This window comes from Rhineura floridana, chromosome 10 (genome assembly GCF_030035675.1).
Source record: "Rhineura floridana isolate rRhiFlo1 chromosome 10, rRhiFlo1.hap2, whole genome shotgun sequence".
Taxonomy (NCBI): domain Eukaryota; kingdom Metazoa; phylum Chordata; class Lepidosauria; order Squamata; family Rhineuridae; genus Rhineura; species Rhineura floridana.
In genome coordinates, this window is record NC_084489.1 from 57,478,420 (window position 1) to 57,503,440 (window position 25,021).

Here is a 25,021-nt window from a genome sequence, read left to right on the forward strand (position 1 = left end):
TTTCGATCCACTGCACAAAATCATTATTCACTTTCATTTTTTCTTTGCTCCGGATTCTTGCAGAAGTCTTAGCAGAAATGTATTAATACCAATGCAAATCCAACTGTAGGCATGGCAGGAAGTTTTCTGCTATTATTTCAGTGGGTTGTATCCATAAGTATTGTGGCCATACTTAGGAGTAGACCCATTGAAAATAACAGACATGACTGACTAAGGGCCATTAATTTCAGTGGGCTTACTCTGAAAATTATTATTATTTACTGAATTTATATCCCGCCCATCCTTAAAGAACCCAGGGGAGCAACCATAAAAACCAAACAATTTAACAAGAAAAAAAACATTTTGATGCATTCTAAAATGAAGAGAACTTAGTTGGATGCAATTCTGTATTGTTATTTTAAGCATATGAAGTATTTCACAACTTATGTCATTTTCAGCGCAAGCAAACATCATGCCAATTGGGGATTTGAACCTTGGCCTTCTGCACAGTATTTCCTATACAAAAAATAACACATCAGTGGTGTCTCATGAGTTAAAAAAACACACCACTGTGCCTGCTTGCAGAACTTCAGTGATTTTAAAATAGGAAAGAGGGGTTAGATATTTGTCAGGTCATTTATTTAGGTCCCCAGTTCACTCTTTTTTTTGGAGGGCTGATCTGAGAAGGAAGTGTGGTTTGGTGTGGTAAGACCCCACAACTCTTGGATTGCAAAATAGCCTACTAGGAAATCCTGTTTTTTTTTTAAAAAAAAGGTTCAAAACACATTCCTATAGGCTGGGGAAAAGGTACAAAAGTTGGGCTCAGGGGTGTTGCTGAATAGGAGAGTAGGTTTAGCTACCAGGTTTTAAAAGACCACCCTTATGCATAATATTTCAAAACTGGCATTTAAAATGCTGAAAACATTGTTGGGTGGGGAGAAGATTCACAGCATTTGCTCCAACACATGGAGTTGTATCCAGTGTACTCATTCTCTAGGGTTGGGGGAAAACCCAGAACAGATTTGGGGGACACACAGGGAGAGGAGGAGGAGGGGAAGTTCCACTGTGCAGCCAAGAGTCCTTGTGCTGACAGAGTTTGTTGAATACTACTCATAGTAGGTAAACTCTTATTTATAATTTTGGCACTGCCATTGTATTACTAAAAAATTCATCAGAAGGTAATTTGCTAAGAGCTTGTCTCTCATTCAAGCCCATCAATGAGCCACTGTTATTTTATTGATGCCCTACACAATGCTGCTAAGCTGGAACACTGAAAACCACATTTCCTATTGGTTTTTTTCTTCTTCCAGAAGAAACAAAGCATCTGTAAAACTTTGGTTGAGGGCTACTCTGTACAATCCAAAGCTCTCCTGGGGCTTCAATGCAGCCATGGAATTCTGGGCAAGCAGAGGCTGCCCCATTCTCTTCAACAACACAAAGCCATTCAAATGGTCCCAGGCTATGGTCTGAAGGCACATGTGGCCAGCTCCCTGCTGAAGCTAAGCAGGGTCAGGTCTGGTCAGTGCCTGGATGAGAGACTGCCTGGGAACCATATGGGTTTCAATCATGAAAAAGAAAGGTGGGGTAGAAATGTAATAAATAATAATAATAATAATAATGATAAATGTTCCCCCTTCTCCACAGAGCTCTCCTGGTGATGAGGAACTTGGAACACAGCTTCATTTTAATATGAACACAAATGATAGGGCTACTTACCAGCTTTGCTATAATGAGTGCATCATTCATTAGATCCAAAAGAGGAGTTTCTGTATGAACATTGTAGAAGGAGTAGGCCGCTTTGAGGCTTTTATGAACAGGATGGTGCATGACCGTTGAAGGTAATGTGTAGAAGCTCAGAAAGTCCGTTAAAATACCATTTGAACTCTGGGAAGGGGAAAAAAGGATGCTAGTGAGAAATCAAAGTGAAAAGATTCTATATCATGCTGTGGACCTAAGCAACTAGATTGACTGGCAGAACTACAGGTCAAAAAAAAAATTACTCCAGCCCAGACCTATTTGATGTGCTGAGAGTTTACAGCTAGTCAATAAAGAATGCCAACATTCAATCTTATCTGTTAAACTTCTTTCAAAACAAGCAATGTCATGTTGATCATGACCCATAATACCCACTGTTTAAACGTTAGGCCAAGGGTGGCTAACCTGCAACCCTCCAGATGTTGCTGGAATACAACTCCCATCATCCCTGACCACTAGCTATGCTGGCTGGGTATGAGGAGAGTTAGAGTCCAACAAGAACTGGAGGGCCAAAGGTTCATGCAGCTAGAGCAAAGAGACTGGATATGCAGACTGTGTCCTTTAGTGTTACATTTAAAAACCTTCTTTCCTCCAAGGAGCTGAAGGCAGCGTATGTGGTGTGTCCCTCCCCTCCCCATTTTAAATCTCACAACAGCCCAGTGAGGTAGTGAACGGCCCGAAGTCACCCAGTGAGCTTCATGCTGAGCAGGGATTTGAACCTTGGTTTCCCCACTCCAACACACTAACTACATTGGCTCTCACTTCCTTCTCCAGTGTGGAGTACACAGCCTGCAATTTTAAAAGGCAACAAAGAGCACCCAGCACATCAAACCTTTTCCCACTAGAGCAAGGCCCCCGCTCAAGCACAGCTCTGGCAATCTAGTCTGGGTTATATCATATATACTTACAGTGATCTCAGTCGTATGAGCGTTGGATAAAATGGTACCTCAACACACAGGAGGGACAGCATGCTTGGGAAAACCCCAAGATTTCCAGAAATATAAAAAACCCAAGGGAGCAACCTCCACCCCCAAATAATTCCATGAGGAATGAGCATGCTCAGTGGGTGTGGAATGCTGACTGTTGGCTGGAGGGGATGGACAATTGTGGGGGAGGTATAATGGAGTGTCTGCAATCCTGGACAGGTGAACTCTACATTGCAATATTTTGTCGCAGATCCCACTAGTATTGTGCACATTTATCTTTGTTTAAACAAAAAAACAAGAGGTCCAAATTCTAAGAAGAGAATCATGATTATTAACAGAACAATGGGAGCCAAACTGAAATAATAAAGTTTTAGTATAGATATATCCATAGTTCAGTTGAAGGGAGAAAAGTTATTATGACCCAGCTAAACTACGGTTCAGAGTTACACACATGAGCAGCAGTAAATCTTGGGCTTGCACTCTCTGTCTGCCCTGTCGGGAAATCAGAAGCATCGGTCTTCAAGTTTAAACTGAGCAGAGTCCCTCATTGCATCTGAACTTGGGGAATTGCGGTTTGATCTGGGCTAGTTTGAACAAGCCATAGTATAAGTAATCAAGTTCCCATGAGTTCAGATGTAACTAGGAACTCTGCTTAGTTTAAAAGGAAAAGTGGATGATTCTGATCTCCTTATAGTCATGCTGGAGAAGAGAAGAATACATGAGCATGAGGCTCGCTGTTCCTCATGCCCATAGCAAACAAAACCATAGTTTAATGTTGCATCTGCAAAGGGCCATTGTAAGCATTCTGGGAGGGACTTTTTTATTTATTGTAAAGATTTTAACTCTGCCTTCCAGGACAAGGAACTCGCAAGGCAACTTATAATCAGCAACTTAAAAACAATAGTATAAAATAAAAAGTGCAGGAGTTACAGATTTAAGGGAGAGAAAAGGATGATGGACTAAATTGGCCTTTGGTCTGATCCAGCAGCCAGGCTCTTCTTAATGGGGAAAATGGGTGGGAAGGGGGAAAAGGGGAAGGCAAAATCTCTCACCTCTACAACAAAGGTGTCAATAATATGATCCTGAGGCAGGAACCAGTGGGCCACTTCTTCTTCATCCATAACAGGAGCAAGATGAAACTGCTTCAAGTAATTGTTAATTAATTCTTGCACTGCTTTAATGTCTTTTCGTTCCATTGGTCTCAATCCTGAAGTTTTTGTGGCCTTGTTATAATGAAAGAGGTTAGAAATTAAAAGAAGCTTTCACGCTAAGTAGGATTTAAAAACAACAACAACACAGTGGAAGTGTATTCAGTTAGGAACAACAACTGTGCCTATCTTCTAGATCGCTGTTTTTCAACCTTGGGTCCCCAGATGTTCTTGGACAACAACTATCATCCCCAGCCAGCTTAGCCACTGGTCAAGGGATCATGGGAGTTGTAGTTCAACAACATCTGGGGAACCAAAGTTGAAGAACACTGTTCTAGATTACAGGGGTGGGCAGAAGTTAGATCAGGATCTACTGGGAAATCCCTGGGTGATTTGTGTGAAAGAACTTGGGAGCTTGGTTCTGACCCTGATGTAAAATTCCCTGGGTTGAGTATGTGCACGGAGGCACCCTATCTCCTTAGCTTATATCCACCCAGCTGTTTTGCGCCTGGCTCTGGTTGGTAAATCTCAGATTATTAGTAAACCAAAGCAGAACCTGCAAGCCTGAAGTCTGCCCACTAGAATGATAGTCTGTACAACCCCCAGCAATTCAACATTCAAAAAGACACAACCATTAGTAATTTTATCCTTTACGAATTGCTGCATGTGTGTATGGATGTTTGTGCAGCAAATGAATTTCTCTGGTATTTTGAGAACCAAGGCAGCTTAATAGATACAGGAAAGCAAATGATGGCTTCAAGACTCCCATATTCTAAGGCTCTTTAGGGCCACTTCAAACATTACAGAAACACTTTGGGCCCTGTTTTGTCATAGCACATCACTCATGTTTTCTCTGTAACATTAATGGGGGGGAGAACACATGTGTGGAGCCAAGAGACTCCCCTTAAAACAGGGAGGGGGAACCATGGCCTTCAGCAGGCTCCCATCAACCTTCAACGCCATCCATAATGGCTGGAGCTGATGGGAGCTGGAGTCCAACAGCAACTGGAAGGGCCACATGTTCCCCATCCCTGCCTTAACACATTACAGAAAAGATGCAGCCTACACAACCCATGCTCAGGGCCTGTTCTATGTTCTGGAGGCTCTTGGCAACATGTCCCTGGTGGGCCTCCAGATGTTGTGATTCCGGATCCCATGCGCACCCAAGCAAGTAGGTGAGGGATGGTGGCAAAGCAGTGTTTCCACTTGTTTGCTCATCTGCACTCTTCCTCTGAGGAGTGTGCCACGTGGGGTGGTGGCTCAGTTCCACTGTGAGCAGTGGCGGCGGCTACTGCTCCTCACTTGCAGCTGCTCAGGATTGGCACCAGTGAGCCCTCTTGAGGCACCATGGCTTTGGCAGACGCCTGATGATCCTAACCCATGTTGCTGGCCCTGCCCACGTGTTCAAAAGTTGCTTACAGCTCAAATGATGTGCAAACAGGGGGGCCAACCTTCCTGTAATGGGGAAGCAGCCCACAAGCCTTGAGCCATGTCCATCATGAGGGAAATGGGGCCTGGAATGTCAAACGTCCCCGATTCTTCCTGTATCTTTTACCCTTGCTCCACTACTAATCAGGTCCAGGCTATCTGAAGGACCATATCTTCCCATAAGAGCCTGTTTGAGCCCCGAGAACATTGCTGGAGGCCTTTCTCTTGATCCCATCACCCTCATAGGCATGCCTGTTGGGAACGTAGGAAAGAGCCTTCTAGATGGCTGCCCCTAGCCTCTCGAACTCCCTTCCTAGGGAGGTTAGACTGGTCCCCTCCCTCCTGTCTGCAGGTGAAGACTTTTCTCTTCCAACAGGCTTTTGGGAACTCAGTACAAGGGCTGTTAAACAGGGTGCTGTTTTCACTGATTTGTATTCTTTTTTTAAAAAATTGCTATGTTTTAAATGGTTTTAATTGTACAGTTAAATTATATTTTAATTATAATTTCTGTATGTTTTATTTATATGTTTTAAACTGTATGTTTTAACTTTTGTAAGCTGCCTTGAATCCCAGTCCTGGGAAAAAGGTGGGCTATTAATGTGTAAAATAACAACAATAATAATCAAACGGCTTGCAGAGTCAATGTCTACCTCCTTCCATGTTTTAAGCTCTTCAGCTACAGTTTCTGCCCTTGATATCCATGGTGGACCTTCCATGGATCCCTTTTTGCCACTTCTTTAGGCCCTGCTGTGCTGATTGGGTCACCAGGTATGGTAACATTTGTTTAAAATCAGCCACACAGAGAACGGAGGAAGACAAAATAATCCATTGGGTTGTATCTAAGTTCCACTCAGAGTAGACCCATTGAAATTAACAAACTTAAGTGAGACATGGCCATTAATTTTAATGAATCTACTCTGAGTAGAACTAACACTGGATACAACCCATTGTTTCAGGACAAAAAAAAGATGCAATTGCATTTTCTTTTTCCAAAGAGCTCAGCCGAGTCACACTTTTCAGCATCAGAACTCATCATGTAAAGTATTTCCTTCAGCACTATGTGGAAACGTTTAATATCACCCCCCCCAATTCCAAAATAAAAAAACTCGTGTATTTATTTTCCCCAGTAAACTGGGGCTCAACTTGTTCATACATGCCACTAGTACATCAATTCTGCAGTTTTTTGAAATCCTCTTCCCCAACCACACCAGTGTTAAACATTTCTACATCCCCTGAATTGTCCTGCCTTCCCAAAACGAAATGCTTGCCTTGTCAGGGATTGACAGAAGGCTATTTTGGGCCCCACTGTGACAATAAGGGTCCTCTGGGCAGCTACATGGCTTACATCAGGAAGTCTGTAGAGTTTCATCGTTCTCTGTAGAGTCATATTTCTACTCAAATGAGAAAATTTCACCTCTACCAATTTTCTGGGATTCAATGATCGATGCCAATACCTAGAAATAAAAATTTAATTTTTTTTTAAAGCATCATGTTTTTATAACAAGAGCCAATGTGTCTGTAGTGATTAGAGTGTAGACCTAGAGCCTAGGAGACCAGGGTTCCAATCCCCACTCAGCCATGAAGTTTGCTGGGTGACATTGGGCCAGACACAATCTCTCAGCCTAATCTAATGGTTGTGAGGACAAAATGGAGAGGATGAGAAGCATGTATGCCACCTTGAGCTCCTTGGAAGAAAGGTGGGATATAAATACAGTAATAAAATAAATTAAAATAATTAAAATGTGAACTTATTTATTTAAAATATTTGTTACCTACTCTTCATTGTTACAAACAATCCCAGAGCAGAGTATGTTACATTAAAAAACAACACGAAAAATAATAAAATTGAGAAAATTAATCTCACTTGAAATCAGTCCCTGCATTGCAATTCCTCCATCTGATCTTAAAGAAAGTAAAAATTGTATTCTTAAAATTAAATTATGCAATTTAAGGCAAGATATTCCTCTGCTACTTAGAGAGGACACAGAAAATAACTAAGCAGAATGTTTACATGCAGAAGTCTCATTTTGCTCTTTTTGAAATGTGTTGGTACCCAAAGCACCAACAACAGTCAACACACTGACAGCTACCAAAACAACCCCAATCTATTAAGAACCCCCCAGTGAAACGAGTAGGAGTTCAACACAAAGGTGGCTCAAATCTCATGGCTCGTATGTTTCACACATAGGCCTGATCATGTATGTCAGCCTTTGACAAGCTGGTGCCCCCTCCAGTTGTTTTTGACTCCCATCAGCCCCAGCCAGTACTGATGTGCTAGCTGGGGCTGATGGGAGTTGAAGTCAAAACATCTGGAGATTACCAGGTTGGCGAAGGCTGAGGGGTATCTTCCATGCATTCAACTTAAAACAATATTTCACAGTGCAATTTTATACATGTCTGTCCAAAAGTAAGTCCCACTGAGTTCAATGGGGCTCATTCCCTGGTAAGTGGGCTGCAGCTTTAGCTACATATATGTTGTCGTAAAGAGTATTGGGCCACTTGGACTCTTTAAATACAAGTTGCCGAGGATTGAACCTGGGACCTTCTGCATGCAAAACAGATTTTCTGCCACTGGGCTACTGCTTTTCCCTATAATAAGAGGTAGCAGTTCCTTTATAAGGTATGTGGTAATGCACACCCTTTCCCCCTCATATTTAGTGATGTCTGGCAACACAAAGCTAACTCAGTTGTTTGTTTCAGGTCATGCGCTGTTTTTCCTACCTCCCTTTCTTGGAAGATTTCTGCATATGCCCCACCATTCAGCCACCCCGTAAAGTCCTTGTGAAGGTTCATTGTGATACAGCCATGCTGTAAAAACTCCAACTATGTGCAGTTTGAAGAGTGGCTAATCTTCCCCTCACTTTTGGGGCGGGAGGGAAGGGGTATCTTGCGATTGCATTTTCCAATTTATGTTTGGTTTTGTGACACATTGCTTTCATCTGATTTTAGTTTTGTAAGCTGGTTTGGATCCATCTTTGGTGGAGAAAAGTGGGATATAAATTATAACGTCTACTTACCTGCCACAGGTGTCCACGTGTGGCAGTTGCATCCCTGGAGGAACCATAATCCCTAGTTTCCTTGCTTTCTTCTTCTTTCTTTTTTTAGAAAGAGCATGTTTCTAGCATTTGTAGAAACTGAGATATGAGGCATAAATGCATAGACACTATTCGTGTCATTTTTTTGCAAGAAATTAGGCTGTTCCCCCCTTTCAGTGTTTTACTCCTCCACCCCCGGAAAATTCCCCCTCCTGGTAACAATCCTGTGGACTCCCATGTTAGCTGCCATGTAAAGACTGTGAAGGCAGCTACCCAAGGATTGTTATGCAATCTGTAACCCTGGTCCTTTGCAAGATTTGTTTCTACCCAAAATATTACAGAGTACAACTTGTCATTACAGATATTGACGACAAAGTGGATGCCAGTGCAGTACTAGATCAACTTCATTACTGCATTTTTTACGTGAATCCAAGGATTGAGGCAGCATTGGGTAGCTGACCAACTCTTCCTAGAATGTATTTCTGCAAATTTATTTAAGCTATTTATTACATATATATCCCACCTTCCCTCCAAGGAGCTCAAGGTGGCTTACATGTTTCTCCTCTCCATTTTATTCTCACAATAACCCTGTAAGGTAGGTTAGGCTGATAGATAGTAAGTGGTCCAAGGTCACCCAGTGAGCTTCATGGCTGAGTGGGGATTTGAACCCTGGTCTCCCAGGTCCTAGTCCTAACTACTCTAACCACTGCACCACACTATCTATAGACAGATTTTCTGACCTAATCTGTGGACTGGAAAAGCTGACGCATACTTTGAGAGTACAGTGAATTCTATTTATAGCATATACAATTACTTCATTTTCCATTAACAGGCAATGACAGTGGCATAGCTGGCCCACTAAATCTCTGTCCAGCTCCACACTGCCACCATATGGTGCTTTGCTTGTGAGCTGGTTTTTCTTATGGAAAACAGAATGCACACAATAATAGATATTAGGGCTACACTGACTGTTGGCAAAATGAATGCTGGGCATCAAAATGTGCTTTCACTGGCCCTAAATATTATTCTTCATATTTTTTTCAATATCTGTTCATCACCCCAACATAATTTTTTTCTGTTAATAACAGTGCCAGGCATATTTGCACACAAGAATGAACCAAGAACCTTGGCTTAATAACCATACTGGGAATGAGTGGTATGCTGGCATTTACAGCCTTTATATCGCACCCTTCCAGTGCGAGTAGGTAAAAAAAATAAGGAGAGGGCTTAGCATAACAGCTGAACCAGAGATTGTGGTTTGTGTCTCCCTAACAAGCTAGGATTACTAGCCAGCCTTAAACCAAGGTTTGTGGTTTGCTTTCAAATTCTGGCTTCTTAGGGAGACACAAACCACAATCTCTGGGTTTGGATGCAGCATAAAACTATTCCCTTCCTGGTTTATTTTTACCAGCTTGTGGACAGTATGTGATTGATTGTTACATGCAAACGTAGTGTCAAACTGGAGATTTAAAAAAAACATGTAACATATGTTTTGCAAGCTGCATCTATAAAACCAAACACCACCACCTGCAAGCCTTTGGAAAAGCAACTGTATCTCAGGAAAACCCTTTGCTTACCTGCAAGTTGCTACAGGTTTGGGAAGTACCACTCCTGCAGTGTAAACTGCCTGAAAAATCCCTTCCAAGTTTACTCTCCTGGTTATCTCACGAATCAAGACTGGTGCTACTCGCTTAGATCTCAGTTTTTTATGGACACAGAGAAAATTAATTTCTACCATTTTCTTCTCACTGGGAATAAAAAGTTATAAGCCACTGCTTAACACTTTTTTTTAAAAAAAGGAAAAAGCAACCCAAATGTTCTCTTATTGATTTGTTGCTTATAGTACAGAAATATAATATGAACTCTTCTAATATGAGTTGTATTCATAAATAAATGAGAAGAACAGAGATGAAGCAAACCAGCTGCACTTCCTCTTTTTTTTTTTATTTGATTTATATCCTGCCCTTCCTCCCAGGAGGAGCCCAGGGTGGCACTCTTTGGCTGCCAATGCAATGCAGTGATTGAATTACTGCTGGGGGGGGGAGGCAGGGAAGGGGGGCCCTTAATAAAATCCACGAGCCTCATCTCCTGACTCCTCCCAGTTTTAGACAAATTACACCCCCCACATCCTTCCAAAAACAGTTGCTAAGTGGGCTGTGACAGAAGGTAAGGGAGCTAGCCTCCATGTAATTCAAGCACTGATGTAATGTTCAAAAAATGAAGCTGCAGGAGTAGGAATCACAAGCTATTCCCATAATTAGAACTTTTCACATATCTTTCTGCAAAATTCCTTTTTGCATATTACAACTCCTTTGCCCTGCTCCTTCCATTGTTTATTGCACTGCAGGAACCCACCCAAATCAGGGTGGGCATGATCTAGCTCCAGCACATGTTTCTGGCACCCCAAGACCCCACCGATTTTAGCATCAGCAAAAATAAAAATAAAATACAGTTGAGGAGGGAGAGGCTGTCTGTCTGAGTGTATGCTTGCCTGTGTGGGTGCCACGTGCACATACAAGTGAGAGTCTGTGTATAAGAGTGTGGAGTGGCTACATCATCCACTTTCGGCCACATGCCTGGAGGGTTGGCCAAGGGCAACAGTGGGGCCCTGGGGCTTAAAACAGTCAGCCACCCCAGTTTTAAAACAAAGTAGAATTGAATATAGGCTAGTTTAGCCAAAGGAAAGCTTGATTATTTTAATGAAGAGAAGATTCCAGGAGTTGACTGGCCATTTCTTATTTGGAAGGAACATGTTTTTTTGCAGACTGTGTACCACCATATACTACTTAGCACAATTGGCCACATTTTTAATCCTGCATTCCTCCAGCTGTATAAACAAAACATATTTTGAATCCATTTTCTGGCATCCTCTTTGCAGCCCTCTTTCCTAGGAAGGTGCACTTGGGTGATTCCCTTAAAAGGTTTTTGCATGGCTAGGTAAGATCTTCCCTTTTTAGAAAGCCCTTAGGATTGTAAACATCTAGTTGCCATAGCATACTGGTGCCTTCTGACTTTTCATTTTCAATGAATTTTATATTACTGGCTTAGGCATTTTCTTTTTAATGTAGACTGTCTTGAATCAGCCTTGCATTTAAGTACTAGCCTGGTAGCTATGTACAATACTGCTATGAGCTATGAGCAATACTGAATTCCATGCAGGCAAGTACATGGAATTCCATGCTGGCCTGTGAGCAAGCTGGTGGGAGAGTGGAGCACTCTATTCTTCATTTGCATCCAGCATAGAAATCACAGTCTGTCAAGAGGGTGGGAGGCCCCTCCTCTATGCTCAAAACAGAAATACAGAGGGCTGCTGCAAGAGGGATGGAACTCCCAGCCCTTCCTCTGCCAGCTCCCATCTAGTCAATTTTCTCCCCAGATGACTAACTTCTATGGACTTATTTGTAAGACTGCCTCTAAACGGGTTTTTTTAATAGTTTTTTTTTACATTGAGGTTTATACAAGGCCGGTGCCAGGCATGACTATGCCCTTGGGCACCAGCCTGCCCCAGGATCACAGTGCCATAGCCCAACACCCCCTCCTGATACAGGCAGCGCGGAGCTAATAAGTCCACCCATGAGCCCACCTACCTTTTGCATTGGTGTGCATGACATGCAAGGTGCTGCACTGCAGACAACTCCTTGAAAGTTCAAACTAAAACCCGGAGCAGATTTCACCACCCCATTGACGTGCAGCCACTAGCTGCCACCGTTTGCCATACAGAACATGTCCCCACATTAGTAATCATTAGTCCACATTTTATAGTAGCTGTACCACTTTCAGTACTGATAATTTGTCAGAGTGGATACAAGCTGCTTAAAGATTATATTGGTGAAGGCTGAAGCAGGAAGGCAAGACAGTTAAGTAAGAGAACGTGTATGTGTGTAAGTACAGGAGAAAAAATAAGTCAGAAACTAGTTGACAGTCCAGAATGAGGTCCAGAATTGAGCTGCATACAGGATACACTATCTTAACCTGTTCCTTCAGTGCCCTGGTTATCATTTTGGTTTTAATTCCCAGCTGTGCATGAAATACAACAACATCCAATTCTTTTGAAAAGTAAGTTGCCAAGTTGGATACAATTTATCGTGGATGTTCCCAGCACACATGAAAGCTGAAGTCTTCACATGGGACCTCAACCAGTGTAACTGTACGCTGGATTTCAATATGAGGAAATACAACATATTTCCAACATGTCCCAGTTCCTTACATAGGCACTACATGAAGTCTGACAATCCGCCAATAATGGAAGATCAAATACAGATTAGTTTCCAAAGCACACCTAACCAAAGCTAACATCAGAAGACGTCAGGGCTTACCTCTCATAAATCCGTATGTGTGCAGGAATGGCACTTATGAACCCTACCAATTTTCTATTCGATGATACTCTGACTCCACAGTGCCATTGTGGAAGCCAGCCTGGAGGCCGCAGGGCCCTGAAGCCAGGGTAGAAAGGAGAAAAATTACAGGTCATTATTTATAAAGCAGTGAAAGTTTTCTAGGCCCTGTTCAAATGTTAAAAAAAAAAAAAAGTCCCTGGCTGCAGACTTACTATGCAACAAACATGATACAAAAGGAAAGGGAGCTGGGGAGGGAAGAGGTAAACAAGAAAAACTCAGGTACTAATTTCTTTAAAGGTTTCTATATATGAAAGTTGTTACTCACCACAAGAGAAACTCTGGTGAATAGTCAAATCTGAACATATTGTCATCATCTTCTACATAGTTTTCATTTAGCAGCATGTATAACTCCTTCAGCTGAAAAGGCATTAAGGGGAAAACATCAAACCCAGTGTGCCAGCTGGAATTCCTCACAGGACTCTTTAGTCCAGCAGCTCTAGATCCAAAGCTCCTATGCACTTTCTTGCCACAGCAGGGCCTCATTTACTTCCACACCCGGGGGAAACTGCCTGGGTGCCCAAAGCAGAGCTGTGCACATAAAGCATGCCTCAACAAAGGAATACATGGGCATCCCCTGCTGGCGTTTAAAGGGCTATAAACAGTTCTACGTACAACTTCGGCGTTGCTCAAATCCAAAGTGTCCCACGTAAAACCCTGCGGTAAAGAATATGGCTCTAGGCGGATGTTGTCTTTATCAGGCTCGATTGCACCATGAGATGTTATAACTTCACCTGGTACAGAAAAGAGAGCAAATTTACATTGAATGCAACTTTGATATGCTTTTGGAAACAGTAATTTCTTCTACTTTAGCGGGTGGGGGAAGATTTAATGAGCCTATATAAAGTCAGAATGTTAGAAGTCATGGTAAGAACTCTAAAAAGAGAAAACAGGTGAGACCTTGATCATGGGAGCATAGGAAGCTGCCTTATAGGGAGTCAGACCATTGGTCCATCTAGCTCAGTATTGTCTACACTGGCTGGCAGCGGCTCTCGGGGGTTTCAGACAGTGGTCTCTCCCAGCTCTACCTTGAGATGCCAGGGATTAAACCAGGACCTTTCTGCATGCAAGGTAGATGCTCTACCACTGCACTACAGCCCTCTCCTGCTTTGCCCATCAGCAGTTAGCATCTGGATAACAGACTGAGCAGGCACACACAGATCACAGTCTCCCCCACTGTAGTAACATGCAGTGTATTTCCATTTAAATTACAGATTTATTTCCAAATGTGCACCTATACATTTAAAATAGCATGTGCACCTTTTATGCAAACCTGTGTCCTCTTTTATTCTCTTTTTTTTGCAACGCAAAAGTGGCCACCCACTCTCTGCTGGGAGGTTCACCTGGTGTCTCCTCGGATCCCTTTTGGTACTAGATGTATTTTCTCTGATGTTTACACTCTGATTAGACTGATTTGTATGCTGCTGATACACTTGCTGTTTCATTCTTGTTGCACTAAGATTTTATTGGGTTGTGTGTGTGTGTTTTACAAGCGTATCCAGGGTGGCTTTACAAGTACTGAAAGGCAGGATATAAAGTGATAATCAATCAGGCAGTCAATCAATGCACTTTCATAACCAGTTCCAACTATAGACTTACTAAGCTTGGGGACAGGCTGCGTATCCCAAAACTGGTATTTTCGTTTGGTTGCCTCATCAATGTTCTTTGCTGGGCCCTGGCATGCCGAGAGGAGCTCCATGGCTCTCTGAATATCTTGCAGTTTCTGCATTGGAATGGCTGGATTCTACAGAGAGAGAGAGAGAGAGAGAGAGAGAGAGAGAGAGAGGAGAGGGAGGGAGAGAGAGAGAGGGAGAGGGAGAGGGAGAGAGGGAGAGGGAGGGAGGGAGAGGGAGAGAGGGAGAGGGAGGGAGGGAGAGGGAGGGAGGGAGAGGGAGGGAGGGAGAGGGAGGGAGGGAGAGAGAGAGAGAGGGAGAGGGAGGGAGGGAGGGAGAGAGAGAGGGAGAGGGAGGGAGGGAGGGAGAGAGAGGGAGAGGGAGGGAGGGAGGGAGGGAGAGAGAGGGAGAGGGAGGGAGGGAGGGAGAGAGAGAGAGAGAGAGAGGGAGAGAGAGAGAGAGAGAGCGCTACTTATTTATAAAAGTATTTATATACCACCCTCTCACAAAACATCAGGGATGTGTACAGCAACAAAGAAACATTCAAAGGCAATACAAAACAAACATTAAAATGACTGGCTATTCAAATAACATTTTACACAGCTGCATAGGCCTGCTGGCACAAAAAAGTCTTCAAGAGACGCCTGAAAAGTCCAAAGTGAGGATGTCTGCTGAATCTCTGCTGGAAGAGAGTTCTACAGCATGAGACCAGCAACACTAAATGCCCGATTTCTGGTTGAGGCCAGATGAGCTTCTATAACACGGGGGACAACTAACAGCACCTGTCCGAATGATCTCAGTGATCGGGCTGAGGATATAAGGGCTCAGGTGATCCTTAGGGTATCCTGGACTCAAGTTGTTCAGTTAGTTAAAAGGAGAACATTGTTGACTGTAAACAAAGGTTTGCCCGCACCAGCTCTATGTCTTCACCTGTGTGTATATATTTTCACCATTTCCTGCCATTAAAGGCATCCTTTAAAAATTAAGGGAAGGCTTGCCTAATAGCAGGTATCAAAAACAGTGCAGTGAAGGTATCTGCCTAATATTAATGGGCAGCGACTTCCAGAGAACAAGTGCTGCCATACTAAACGACTGATTCCTTGCAAGTGCAGAATGAACATTATGTAGCACTTGTAAACGTGCCGGTTCTGTACACTGAAGCAGTCAAGTATGCAGATATGGGGCAAGGCTGTTCCTGGCATACCCCCACTGACCCACCCCCACATATGGAGCTAGCAGAGTCAGAGCAATAGCTTGGACTGCAGTTGCACAGTGTTACAGGCACTTATTGGATAGTGCTGTTGATATGACTGGCCCTTCTTCCATGTTATGCCATTTCATTTAGTTTTATTACTCCTTCAGAATTTTAGCACTCCCCACTGTGCCATGGCAACCATGCAGACACAAAAGCAAAAGTGAAGAATACCAGCATGGCTGAATCCTCGCCCCACAGGAATGCCTGGCTATTGCATACACCGAATTGCATTTTGGCAATTAAGTTCTCTGTCTCTGCAATACAGAAATGCATGTTTCCCATTCATTTTATTTTATTTTTAAACAGGTGTTGCAAATCCACTCTAAGCAAAGTAAGCCTCCTCCTCCAACCAAGTCTATCATGTTCACTGGCACAGGGCTATTAGAGGTAGCACTGAGGAAAGACCTTTCATAAAGATGAGAAAACAGAGAAACATACGGGAGAAGGAGGCACCAAAAGACAATCCAAACAACAAAGGAAGGACTGTATATTCATATAGCCTGTATGTCAGCTTTCACCAGCTTGGTGCTCTCCAGATATTTTGGACTAAAACTCCCATCAGCCCCAGCCAAAATATCTGGAGGGCACCAGGGTTGCGAAGGCTGCTGTATGAAATACAGAAGCGAGAGTTATACTGCACTGATGCATAAAAGGAGTGAGGAACCCATTTTCTGTCCAGGGCTGCATTCCCTTGGAGCTAATCTTTCGGGGGTCACATCTGGTGATAAGTGAAGCTGAAGCCAAAAGTGGGTAAGGCCTCCCCTTTTCCCTCTCTCTCCTTTTATCTCCCTACTCCCCCCTCCATCCCGGCTTCTCCCACCTGCATGAAATTAGTCTGAGGGCTGCATGAACTTTCACCCCTAATGTATAAATGACCAGAATTGAGATCATCATATTACAGCACAATGCACTCAACTTGTAAGGAAGATTATTTTTAAAAAGTGTCCATCATAGGCTGGAGCTGGCTTTAGCTGTGATGACAGGGGAATTTATTGTATTTTTTCATTCTTGCTCAAGAGAGCTTAGGACAGCAAATATGGACTTCCTCCTACTTCTATATTATCTTCACAACAACCCTGTGATGCGGATTAGGTTGAAAGATAGGGACTGGCCCAGGGTCAACTAATGAGCTTCATGGCTGAGAGACATGTGAATCTAAGTCTCTCCGATATTAGTTGCTACTCACTGCACCAGGGATGGAGAACACGTGGCCCTCCAGATACTGCTGGACTGTAACTCCCATCATCCCTGACCATTGGCCATGCTGGCTGGGGCTAATGGGAGCTGCAGTCCACCAACATCTGGAGGGCCACAGGTTCCCCATCCTGCACTGTACCACCTTGGGTGTCATGCCATCAAAAATACTGGCCCTGTACCTAGTTCTTCCCCTCTTCCAATAACGTCTAGAAGACTCTATAGCAGGGATAGCCAATGCAGTGCCCTCCAAATGCTAGACTCCAACTCCCATAAACCACAGAATGGCCAATGGTCAGGAATGATGGGAGTTGTGGTCTAGCAACATCTGGAGGACACTCCTGCTCCAGAGACACATTGGGTTGGATCCAGACTTATGATCACAGTTCTGTTTGTGCTGGAGAAAGCGGGGGCGGGAGGCAATTTTCACCGATTCCCCCAGCAGGTCCCTGATAAGCTGCTCTGGTGGCAGCAGAAAAGGTGGGGCAGGGGGTTGAAGACGGGAGGGAGAATTGGGGCAAAGTACCTTCCCCTCCTTCCTCCAGGAGGGAGCCTCTGCTGATCTCTGTCCCTTCTGTGAATGGAAACAGCCCTTCCATTTCCAGAACAGCCGGTCTGGATCCAGCTCACTGAGTTTCATTATCGTAAGATATAATCATGCAGTGAATTTCCCTGCCCTCAGTGATGTAGCAGAGCAGGGCACAGTTAAATTTGCACCCACAGGATGTGGTGCTGGCTAGCAACTTGGATGGCTTTAAAAGAGGATAGGACAAACTCGTGGAGGAAAGTTCTACCTCCACTATCAAATTAAACCTGGTCTGATTCTTGACAGTGCCAGTGAGTTCTCAGTTGAGATGTGTGTGACTCTGTTTTATTTTCATGCTTAAATTAACTATTTATTATTATTAGACTTGGACCTGTTTATCACATGAGGATAGTGCAGTTGTAACGTTGCCTACTCTTTGACAGAGCTTGGAAAAGTTACTTTTTTGAACTACAACTCCCATCAGCCCAATCCAGTGGCCATGCTGGCTGGGGCTAATGGGAGTTGTAGTTCAAAAAAGTAACTTTTCCAAGCTCTGCCCTTTGACCAGTTTGCTTAACTACAGCTACTTCCACTAAGAGAGGCATTATGTCTCTGAATACCAGTTGCTGGGAATTGCAAGGGGGGAGAGTGCTCAGGTCCTTCCCACAGGCATCTGATGATTGACTACTGTGAGAACAGGATGTTGGACTAAATGGGGCTTTGGCAGGATTCTTAAGTTCTTAGGGCTAGGAAAACTCAGAGCTTGGCAACATCTCTTGACATACCAAGTTCCACTCAATCTTAAAGAAGGGGGGGTGAAGTAGAAAAAAGGTTTCTGTTTTTGGCCATAGTCCATGTCCCACATCATATCGATAATTGGAGAGAATTTCTCAAAACATGGTTCACTCCATCGTAACTTAGCCTTTCTTTTTAATAAACTTTACAAGTTCTATTTCTGAAATTTTAACTGTTTTTCTTTGCATCTAAGCTTGCCCCAAAGTGATGTTTGCACTACAAATATTGCAGCACTGGACTTACCATACAAAGACCAGGAGCAAGAGGAGTTTATCACCTCCCTCCCCCTTCCAGCTGCCCAAACTGAATAAAGGTCAAACGGGAAAAAAGTAAACGTGAAAACAGACTTTGAAATTAATTTTCGGTTTAGGTTTGGGTTTATTACATTTAGGTTTCGCTTCCCGCTACAAAAAGCACCCGAAGTGATTTGCATCCACAATAAAAATAAAACAGTAAAAATGCATAAGCATATTAAAAACATAATCAGGATATAAACTGATTTATCAGAAGTAGTGATAGCCACCAACTTAAAAGAAGATTGGACACATTCATGGAGGAAAAGGTTATCAATGGCTGCTAGCTATGATGGCTATGCTCTCTGCCTCTGAATACCAGTTGCTGGGAATCACAAGTGGCAAGAGTGCTGCCATGCTCAGATTCTGTCTGTGGACTTTCCATGGGCATCTGGCTAGCCAGTGTGATAACAGGATGCTGGACTGGATGGGGCACAGGCCTGATCCAGCAGGGCTCTTCTTATAAACATCCAAGCATTGGTGCTGTCCAACTGCCCCGGAAGACAAATGTCTTTGACACCGAAACGGCAACAGAGTTGGCAGCTTAAGGGGAACATTCCATAGAAGGGGAACTACTACAGAAAAATGCCTGTTTTCTTATCACCACCCTTTGGACTTTCCTGGGTGGTGTCATGCAGGAAAGGGCCTCAGATTACTATCTCAGGGCCTAGACAGGTTCTTATGAGGAAAGGTAGAGGAGTGCTGAGCTGATAAGGCCTTAGAAAATCAAAACCGCTACTTTGAATTGGGGCCATAAACAAACTAGTAGCCAGTGCAGTCACGACAGAACTGGTGTTATATGTTCACACCTTCTTGACCCAGTTAATAATTAAGCAATCATGTTCTGCACTAGCTGTAGTTTCCAAATTGTCTTCGAAGGCAGCCCCAGGTACAACATGTGGTAGTAGTCTAATAAGGTTACCAGAGCACAGACAATGGCTATGATGATTCATATAGTTACATCCCTATCCGACAAGAATAATCTCTGTGTGGAAACAGGGTGTGGTTATATGGGTCTACTCTACAGGATGGGGGTAGGGAGGCACAACAGACTACTCTGCAGGGAAACATTCCTACATCCAGCAACTTGCCTGAACACCTCGCATGAGAGGTATGTGTGTTTCAGTTTTGCTTTCTCTCCTTCCCAACATTATGTATTTATTTTAAAATCATACACTGCCTTTCTCCTGCTATAGGCACCCAATGCAGTTAAAATAAACATTAACACCATATCTTTTAAAATAGAGTAATTTGAAACCAAACTAACACCATTATACAAATAGGCATCAAAGCAGGACAACACTCTGAGAGTGGAGGTTAAAAGCAGTATTAAAAAGCAAATCCACCCACCCATCCTCAACAGATCAAATTTGACTACTCAACAGCATGAGTGAACAGGAGAGAGGCCACATTCACATGTCACAATAAGCCAGGGTTGCTGTCTCATTACGTTTTATTGCGAATAAGCAGTCATGCTGTTAGATAAGTCTATACTGGGACCACACTTGGAATGCAGTGTACAGTTCTAGTCGCTTTACCTCAAAGAGGATATTGCAGAGCTGGTAAAGGTTCAGAAAAAGGGCAACCAAAACAATCAAGGGGTTAGAGAAACTCCCTTATGAGGAAAGGCTACAACATTTGGAAAAAGCTTTGTGGGGGAAGTGGATAGAGAGGCTAGAACTCTGGGATATCCAATAAAGCTGAATGTTAGAAAATTCAGGACAGAGTTAAGAAGATACTTCTTCACACACCACATAGTCAAACTATGGAATTCACCATTACAAAATGTAATCATGGCCAGTGTCTAATGATTAGACAAATCCATGAAGGATAAGGCTATCAGTGGCTACTATCTCAACTGTTGGAGCCAGCACGCCTCTGAATACCAATTGCTGGGAATCACAAGTAGGGTGAGCCCTGTTGCATTCAGGTCCTGCCTGCAAGCTTCTCCTAGGCATCTGATTGGCCACCCTCAAAAGAGGATGCTGGACTTTGGTCTGATCTAGTAAGGCCCTTGTTATGTTCTTATGCTGCTAGGTCACTTCTCCCCTGGGGTGAGCTGAGCAGGAGAAACAAACCAGCCAGCCACTCCTGAGCTTGGCTTCCTGTGACACCTGAACCCAAGATCCATATTTGTTGCTCCCCAACAAGTCAGGATTTGTAAGCCAACAACAAATTGTAGTAAGAAACAGGATGCTGGAACCGCATAGGGCTTTGGTTTAATCCAGGCCAGGCCCTTGTTAGAACTATAGTCCTGTGCGCAGTCATACACACTAAGTCTAGTTACCTTAAGGAGGATTAATTTGTGTGTAACCACATGAAAGATGAGAAGAGCTTCAATCCAGGCACTGATGCATGACTGGCAATTAGGTCTGGCAAATGGCACCCATATTGCTGCAGAGGGCTGGAATCTCTTTCACTGTTTGGACTCAGCTCCAGGGAGATGAGCTATAATAAATTTGATGAGGGCAAATGCAGGAAGACCTTCCCTCACCATTAATAATCACAACCAGCAATCTTTCACTGGAGGGAGGACTCCCAAGTGAAGAGGCTAGGATTAGATAGGGGTGAGCTCTTGCATCTCCCTATTAAACACTTGACAAGGGGAAGAGGTATCAGAATGCACTAGTGAAAACAGAATCCCTTTCCCACTGGTGCATTCAGATCTCCCTCCCTCCAAAAGTGGCTTCTAGAAAATCTGGCCAGTTACTAAGTTGGGGGTGTGTGTGGAGCGGGAAAAAAATCTGTGCAGTGCTGTATTTTAATAGATACCACCCCTTTGTCTCATATTATCTCCCTCTACTTGCTTGCTTCTATGTAGCACACATAAACATAGACTGCAAAGCAAAAACTACGACGCTTTTAGTGCTACAGCCAGCAGCAGACCTTCGCGTTGCACATGGGAACCAGCAGGCAAAGAGCAGAAAGGCTATTTCAGGTGCAGCAACATTTTGGAAGCAATATGAGTTTCGTGTCATTGCAATCAAGTAGGCTAGAGACTGACAGCTGGAAATAAAGTTGACTATGCTATCTAAGAGGTCTTCATTACAATCTATCATCGTAGCATCTAAAAATGATGGTCAAGGTCGGAGGGGGCTGAGGGGAGGGATAACATTGCTCCCATCTTTGCAGTAATTGCCAGATGAAACCATCATTTCTCCATATTGTGCATATACCAAGGGCAGTGCCAGGTCATTTGGTGTCTAGGAATTCAGTGTCAGTGCCTAGCATCACAAGGTGAAAGGGTGGGGGGAGAGATAACAGCTGAATGCTTAAACATACGCTTTGCATGCAGAAGGTCCAGGGTTCAGTTCCTAGCATCTCCAGTTGGGAGGAAGCAGAGCTGGAAACTACCTCTGCCTAAGAGCCGCAGGGTAGCAACTACCAGTAGCCAGATGGCACAATGATCTGATCCAATATAAAAGACAGTTTCATATGGTTATTCATGTGGAGTATCTTGCCTGGCCATAGACTATTCATGTGCAATTAGTAGGGTGGTCAGATGCAAAAGACAAGGCTCCTGCACTTTTAACAGTTGTGCAGGAGTGGCAATTTCAGCAGGTATACAGCTTGCATGACAAACTACACCTGCTGAAATTACCTCTCCTGCACAACTATTAAAAGTGCAGGAGCCCTGTCCTTTTTCTCTTTACTTTTTTTTGCATATGGTCACCTGAAACTATGAGCCCAAATATCATTTGCTGGGCAACTGAACTTGCAATGCTAGGGGCAGGAATCAATGGCATATCACAACTGGCCAAGTCAAGGGTGATGGCTCCAACTTCGTTATACAATAAGGCTGAAGCAAAGCACTTAGAATGGTCCACCAGCTACTGAGCCGCCAGCAAGGATGGCCCACTATTCCTTGTCCTTCCATCTCATCCCTCCTAGGTGAAATTCCCCAAGGTAGACAAGTTGGGGCTTGGCACCCACTGACTACAGCAACTCTTGCTCTAATCCTTTAGCTAGGTTTAGAGCAGACCGCTTACTCTCTCAGGGTGATGCAGGGCTCAGGCTTCAAAATGCAATGCTGCTCCTAAAACTCTGAAATATCTTTCGATACTTATTCTGTAACTGGCATACTTATTCTATTCTTATTTGTAGATTTTAAACTATTTGAAACAGAAACTGTTTCACTTTTCTGGTTGTACGTGACTCACCACACTATGAAGCTAAATAAGTTAAACTGTAATAGCATAAGAAGTATTCAAAATGATGCTGGGGAGAGAGAGAGAAAGAGAGACTTCCAGATTTCAGAAAACCTCTTTGATATAAATTGTAATGAAAAACACTGCAATAAAGATGGCCTTTGTTTTGGAACAATAAGGTAAAAGATAAAATAAGCCAGATTTTTTCTCTCTCTACACTTCAAATGAACTTGTTTACTAAACTACTTTCACAAGTAAGTTATGAATAAAATTTATGGCTAACAAATTAACTAAAAAGTATCTCAATCTTGTTTGGCATCCTTATCCTTTATTTCTGCATTCTATAGAATCTATTTTGAAGTATTATGCAGTGGTGGCTGGTGGTTCCATATTAGTGGGGCGGTGGAATCCGCTCCAAGTTTTAGTCTGAACTTTCAAGGAACTGTCCAAGGTGCTTCACTGGTATTATGTAATATGTTGAAATTTTGCTATCTAAATTATTTAAAATAAAATTTAATAAAGAAATTGGAATGTAAACATGGATCTTATGGGAAATACTAATCTCCTTCGCCAGCTCATACTAAGCTCAGCCAGAGAAAGCCAACTGCATCAAGTGAAGCAGAGATTACAGTTGCTGTGTTCTTGTTTTAAAAAGGCAAACAACCAAACCCAAATTTGAATGGCCACTATCAAATCTCACTATGCTAAGGGCCAGTTCATACTGGAATCTGATGCACCGTATATTCAGCCACCTTTTTTGGTAACCATTTCTATAAGCACAGCTACTGGAAAGTGTCCTAAAGCATTTGTGGGAACCACCACCACCATCAGGAAGTGTATCTGGACTGTGTATCTGGGGACAGGCTAGATCAGACATCACTTCATCCACATGGCTTTAATCCTTGGGAACGGAAGTGATTTGTGAACAGCTGAACCCAGCCAAAGTCTTAAGCAGACTGGCTGCTGAAAGTATATTTTGAATAGGTACAACTGAGCATCAGGAGCAGCTTGCAGGTGAGGCAGAGCTGCTGCACTAGCTTCCCGGCAGGTGGGTCGCTGTTGCTTAACAGGAGGAAGAGGAGGGATAAGGCAGCAGGAGGTTGGCGCAGTGTAAACGGATCTCCTCTGCCAGTGTGTTTGCACCACGACAACCTCTCTGCTGCCTTGCGCTTCTTTTTCCTGGTAAGCAACAGTGACACACCTGTTGGGAAGCTAGAGTAGTGGCTCCACCCCACCTGGTGAGCACCTTCTGCTGAGCACGGGATGCAGAGTTGTAGGCAAAAGTGATCAGCTGCAATCCATACTGCATCATCATAGCTCAACAAATCTTTCCAAGCAGAGTCATGGCATCCACAGGAGGATTTTGATGAGGCCTAGGATCTGTCAGATTTGCCCAAGATATTAAGCTGCACTGGCACTTATCTGAGAAAAAAAACCACTACAGAAATGCATAGGGAAATGGCTTACTGACAACCAAAACCTAAAGGCATCTACTTGGAGGCAAGGCTTTTGAGAGTTTGGTGGAACTTACTTCCAAGTAAACCAGTTTAGAATTGCTTCCCTTTAAATAAAACTGAGGCAACCGAGGAGGCAATAAGTATACTGTTTTATTTTGATGCCTCAGAACTTACAGAAGACTGCAGTTGTTTGTAAATGGAATAAAAATAACTTTTCAGAAACACAATGGGTCACAGACAGACTTCAGTTTTGTTGACATACAAAGTAGGGCTTGGTTTTTGTGATTTAGCAGAAAACCTACAGGCCCTTTCTGTGTGGGTAGGTATGCAATTATTTCAATAGCACTGTGTGAAGAGGTTTTCCATAGCTGTCATCCTCAAGGCAATCTGGTGGGATGAGTCAAGAGACAGAGAGTTGCACAAAGGCAATAGAATGGGTTCACAGTGGATCTCGGATTTGAACTCTCGGTCACTCTCTCCTGTGGTGCTTGCTAGAAAATGCCATGTCTAAGCAGTGTATATAGCATACAGGGAGGCAGAATAACTTATCCTGCAAGAAGAAGTATTTTTCAAATGTTTTAAAATACAGGAAGCTGCCTTACATTGAGCCAGACCATTTGGTCCATCTAGCTCAGTACTGTCTGCACTGACTGGTAGCAGCTCGCCAGGGTTTCAGGCAGGTGTTTTGCGAAGCCCTATTTGTTGATGCCAAGGACTGACCCTGAAATCTCCTGCATGCAAAATGTGTTCAGCTACTGAGGGCCAAACTTGACAAGCTGGCATTTATAAATGTAAATGTACTGCCCTCAAGTCGATTCCCAGTTATGGCGACCCTATGAATAGGGTTTTCATGAGGCTAAGAGGCAGTGACTGGCCCAAGGTCACCCAGTGAGCTTCATGGTTATGTGGGAATTCGAACCCTGGTCTCCCAGGTCGTAGTCCTTAACCACTACACCACACTATGTGACAGGTGAATAGGTTTTGAAGATAATAATTACAATAAATCAAAGTAAGACAACAAATTTAAATGAAAGTCTTTCTTAACTTGGCATATATTTGGAAGAGGGAGCTTCTC

At 43.3% G+C, this 25,021-nt stretch overlaps 1 protein-coding gene across 3 annotated transcripts in view; it reads right to left on the bottom strand.

Moving 5' to 3' along the window:
* The window catches only part of NMT2 (N-myristoyltransferase 2), a 57,249-nt gene that overhangs the window by 3,899 nt on the left and 28,329 nt on the right, over positions 1-25,021 (bottom strand). For 2 of the 3 annotated variants that reach the window (XM_061587761.1, XM_061587762.1), the window contains exons 3-10: positions 14,265-14,409; positions 13,281-13,399; positions 12,934-13,025; positions 12,588-12,704; positions 9,849-10,019; positions 6,582-6,690; positions 3,713-3,883; positions 1,696-1,863 (exon numbers count right to left, since the gene is read on the bottom strand). In XM_061587761.1, the coding sequence (XP_061443745.1) occupies positions 1,696-1,863; positions 3,713-3,883; positions 6,582-6,690; positions 9,849-10,019; positions 12,588-12,704; positions 12,934-13,025; positions 13,281-13,399; positions 14,265-14,409 (1,092 nt within the window). The remainder of the gene's footprint in view (positions 1-1,695; positions 1,864-3,712; positions 3,884-6,581; positions 6,691-9,848; positions 10,020-12,587; positions 12,705-12,933; positions 13,026-13,280; positions 13,400-14,264; positions 14,410-25,021) is intronic. The other variant, XM_061587763.1, reaches the window with a different exon arrangement.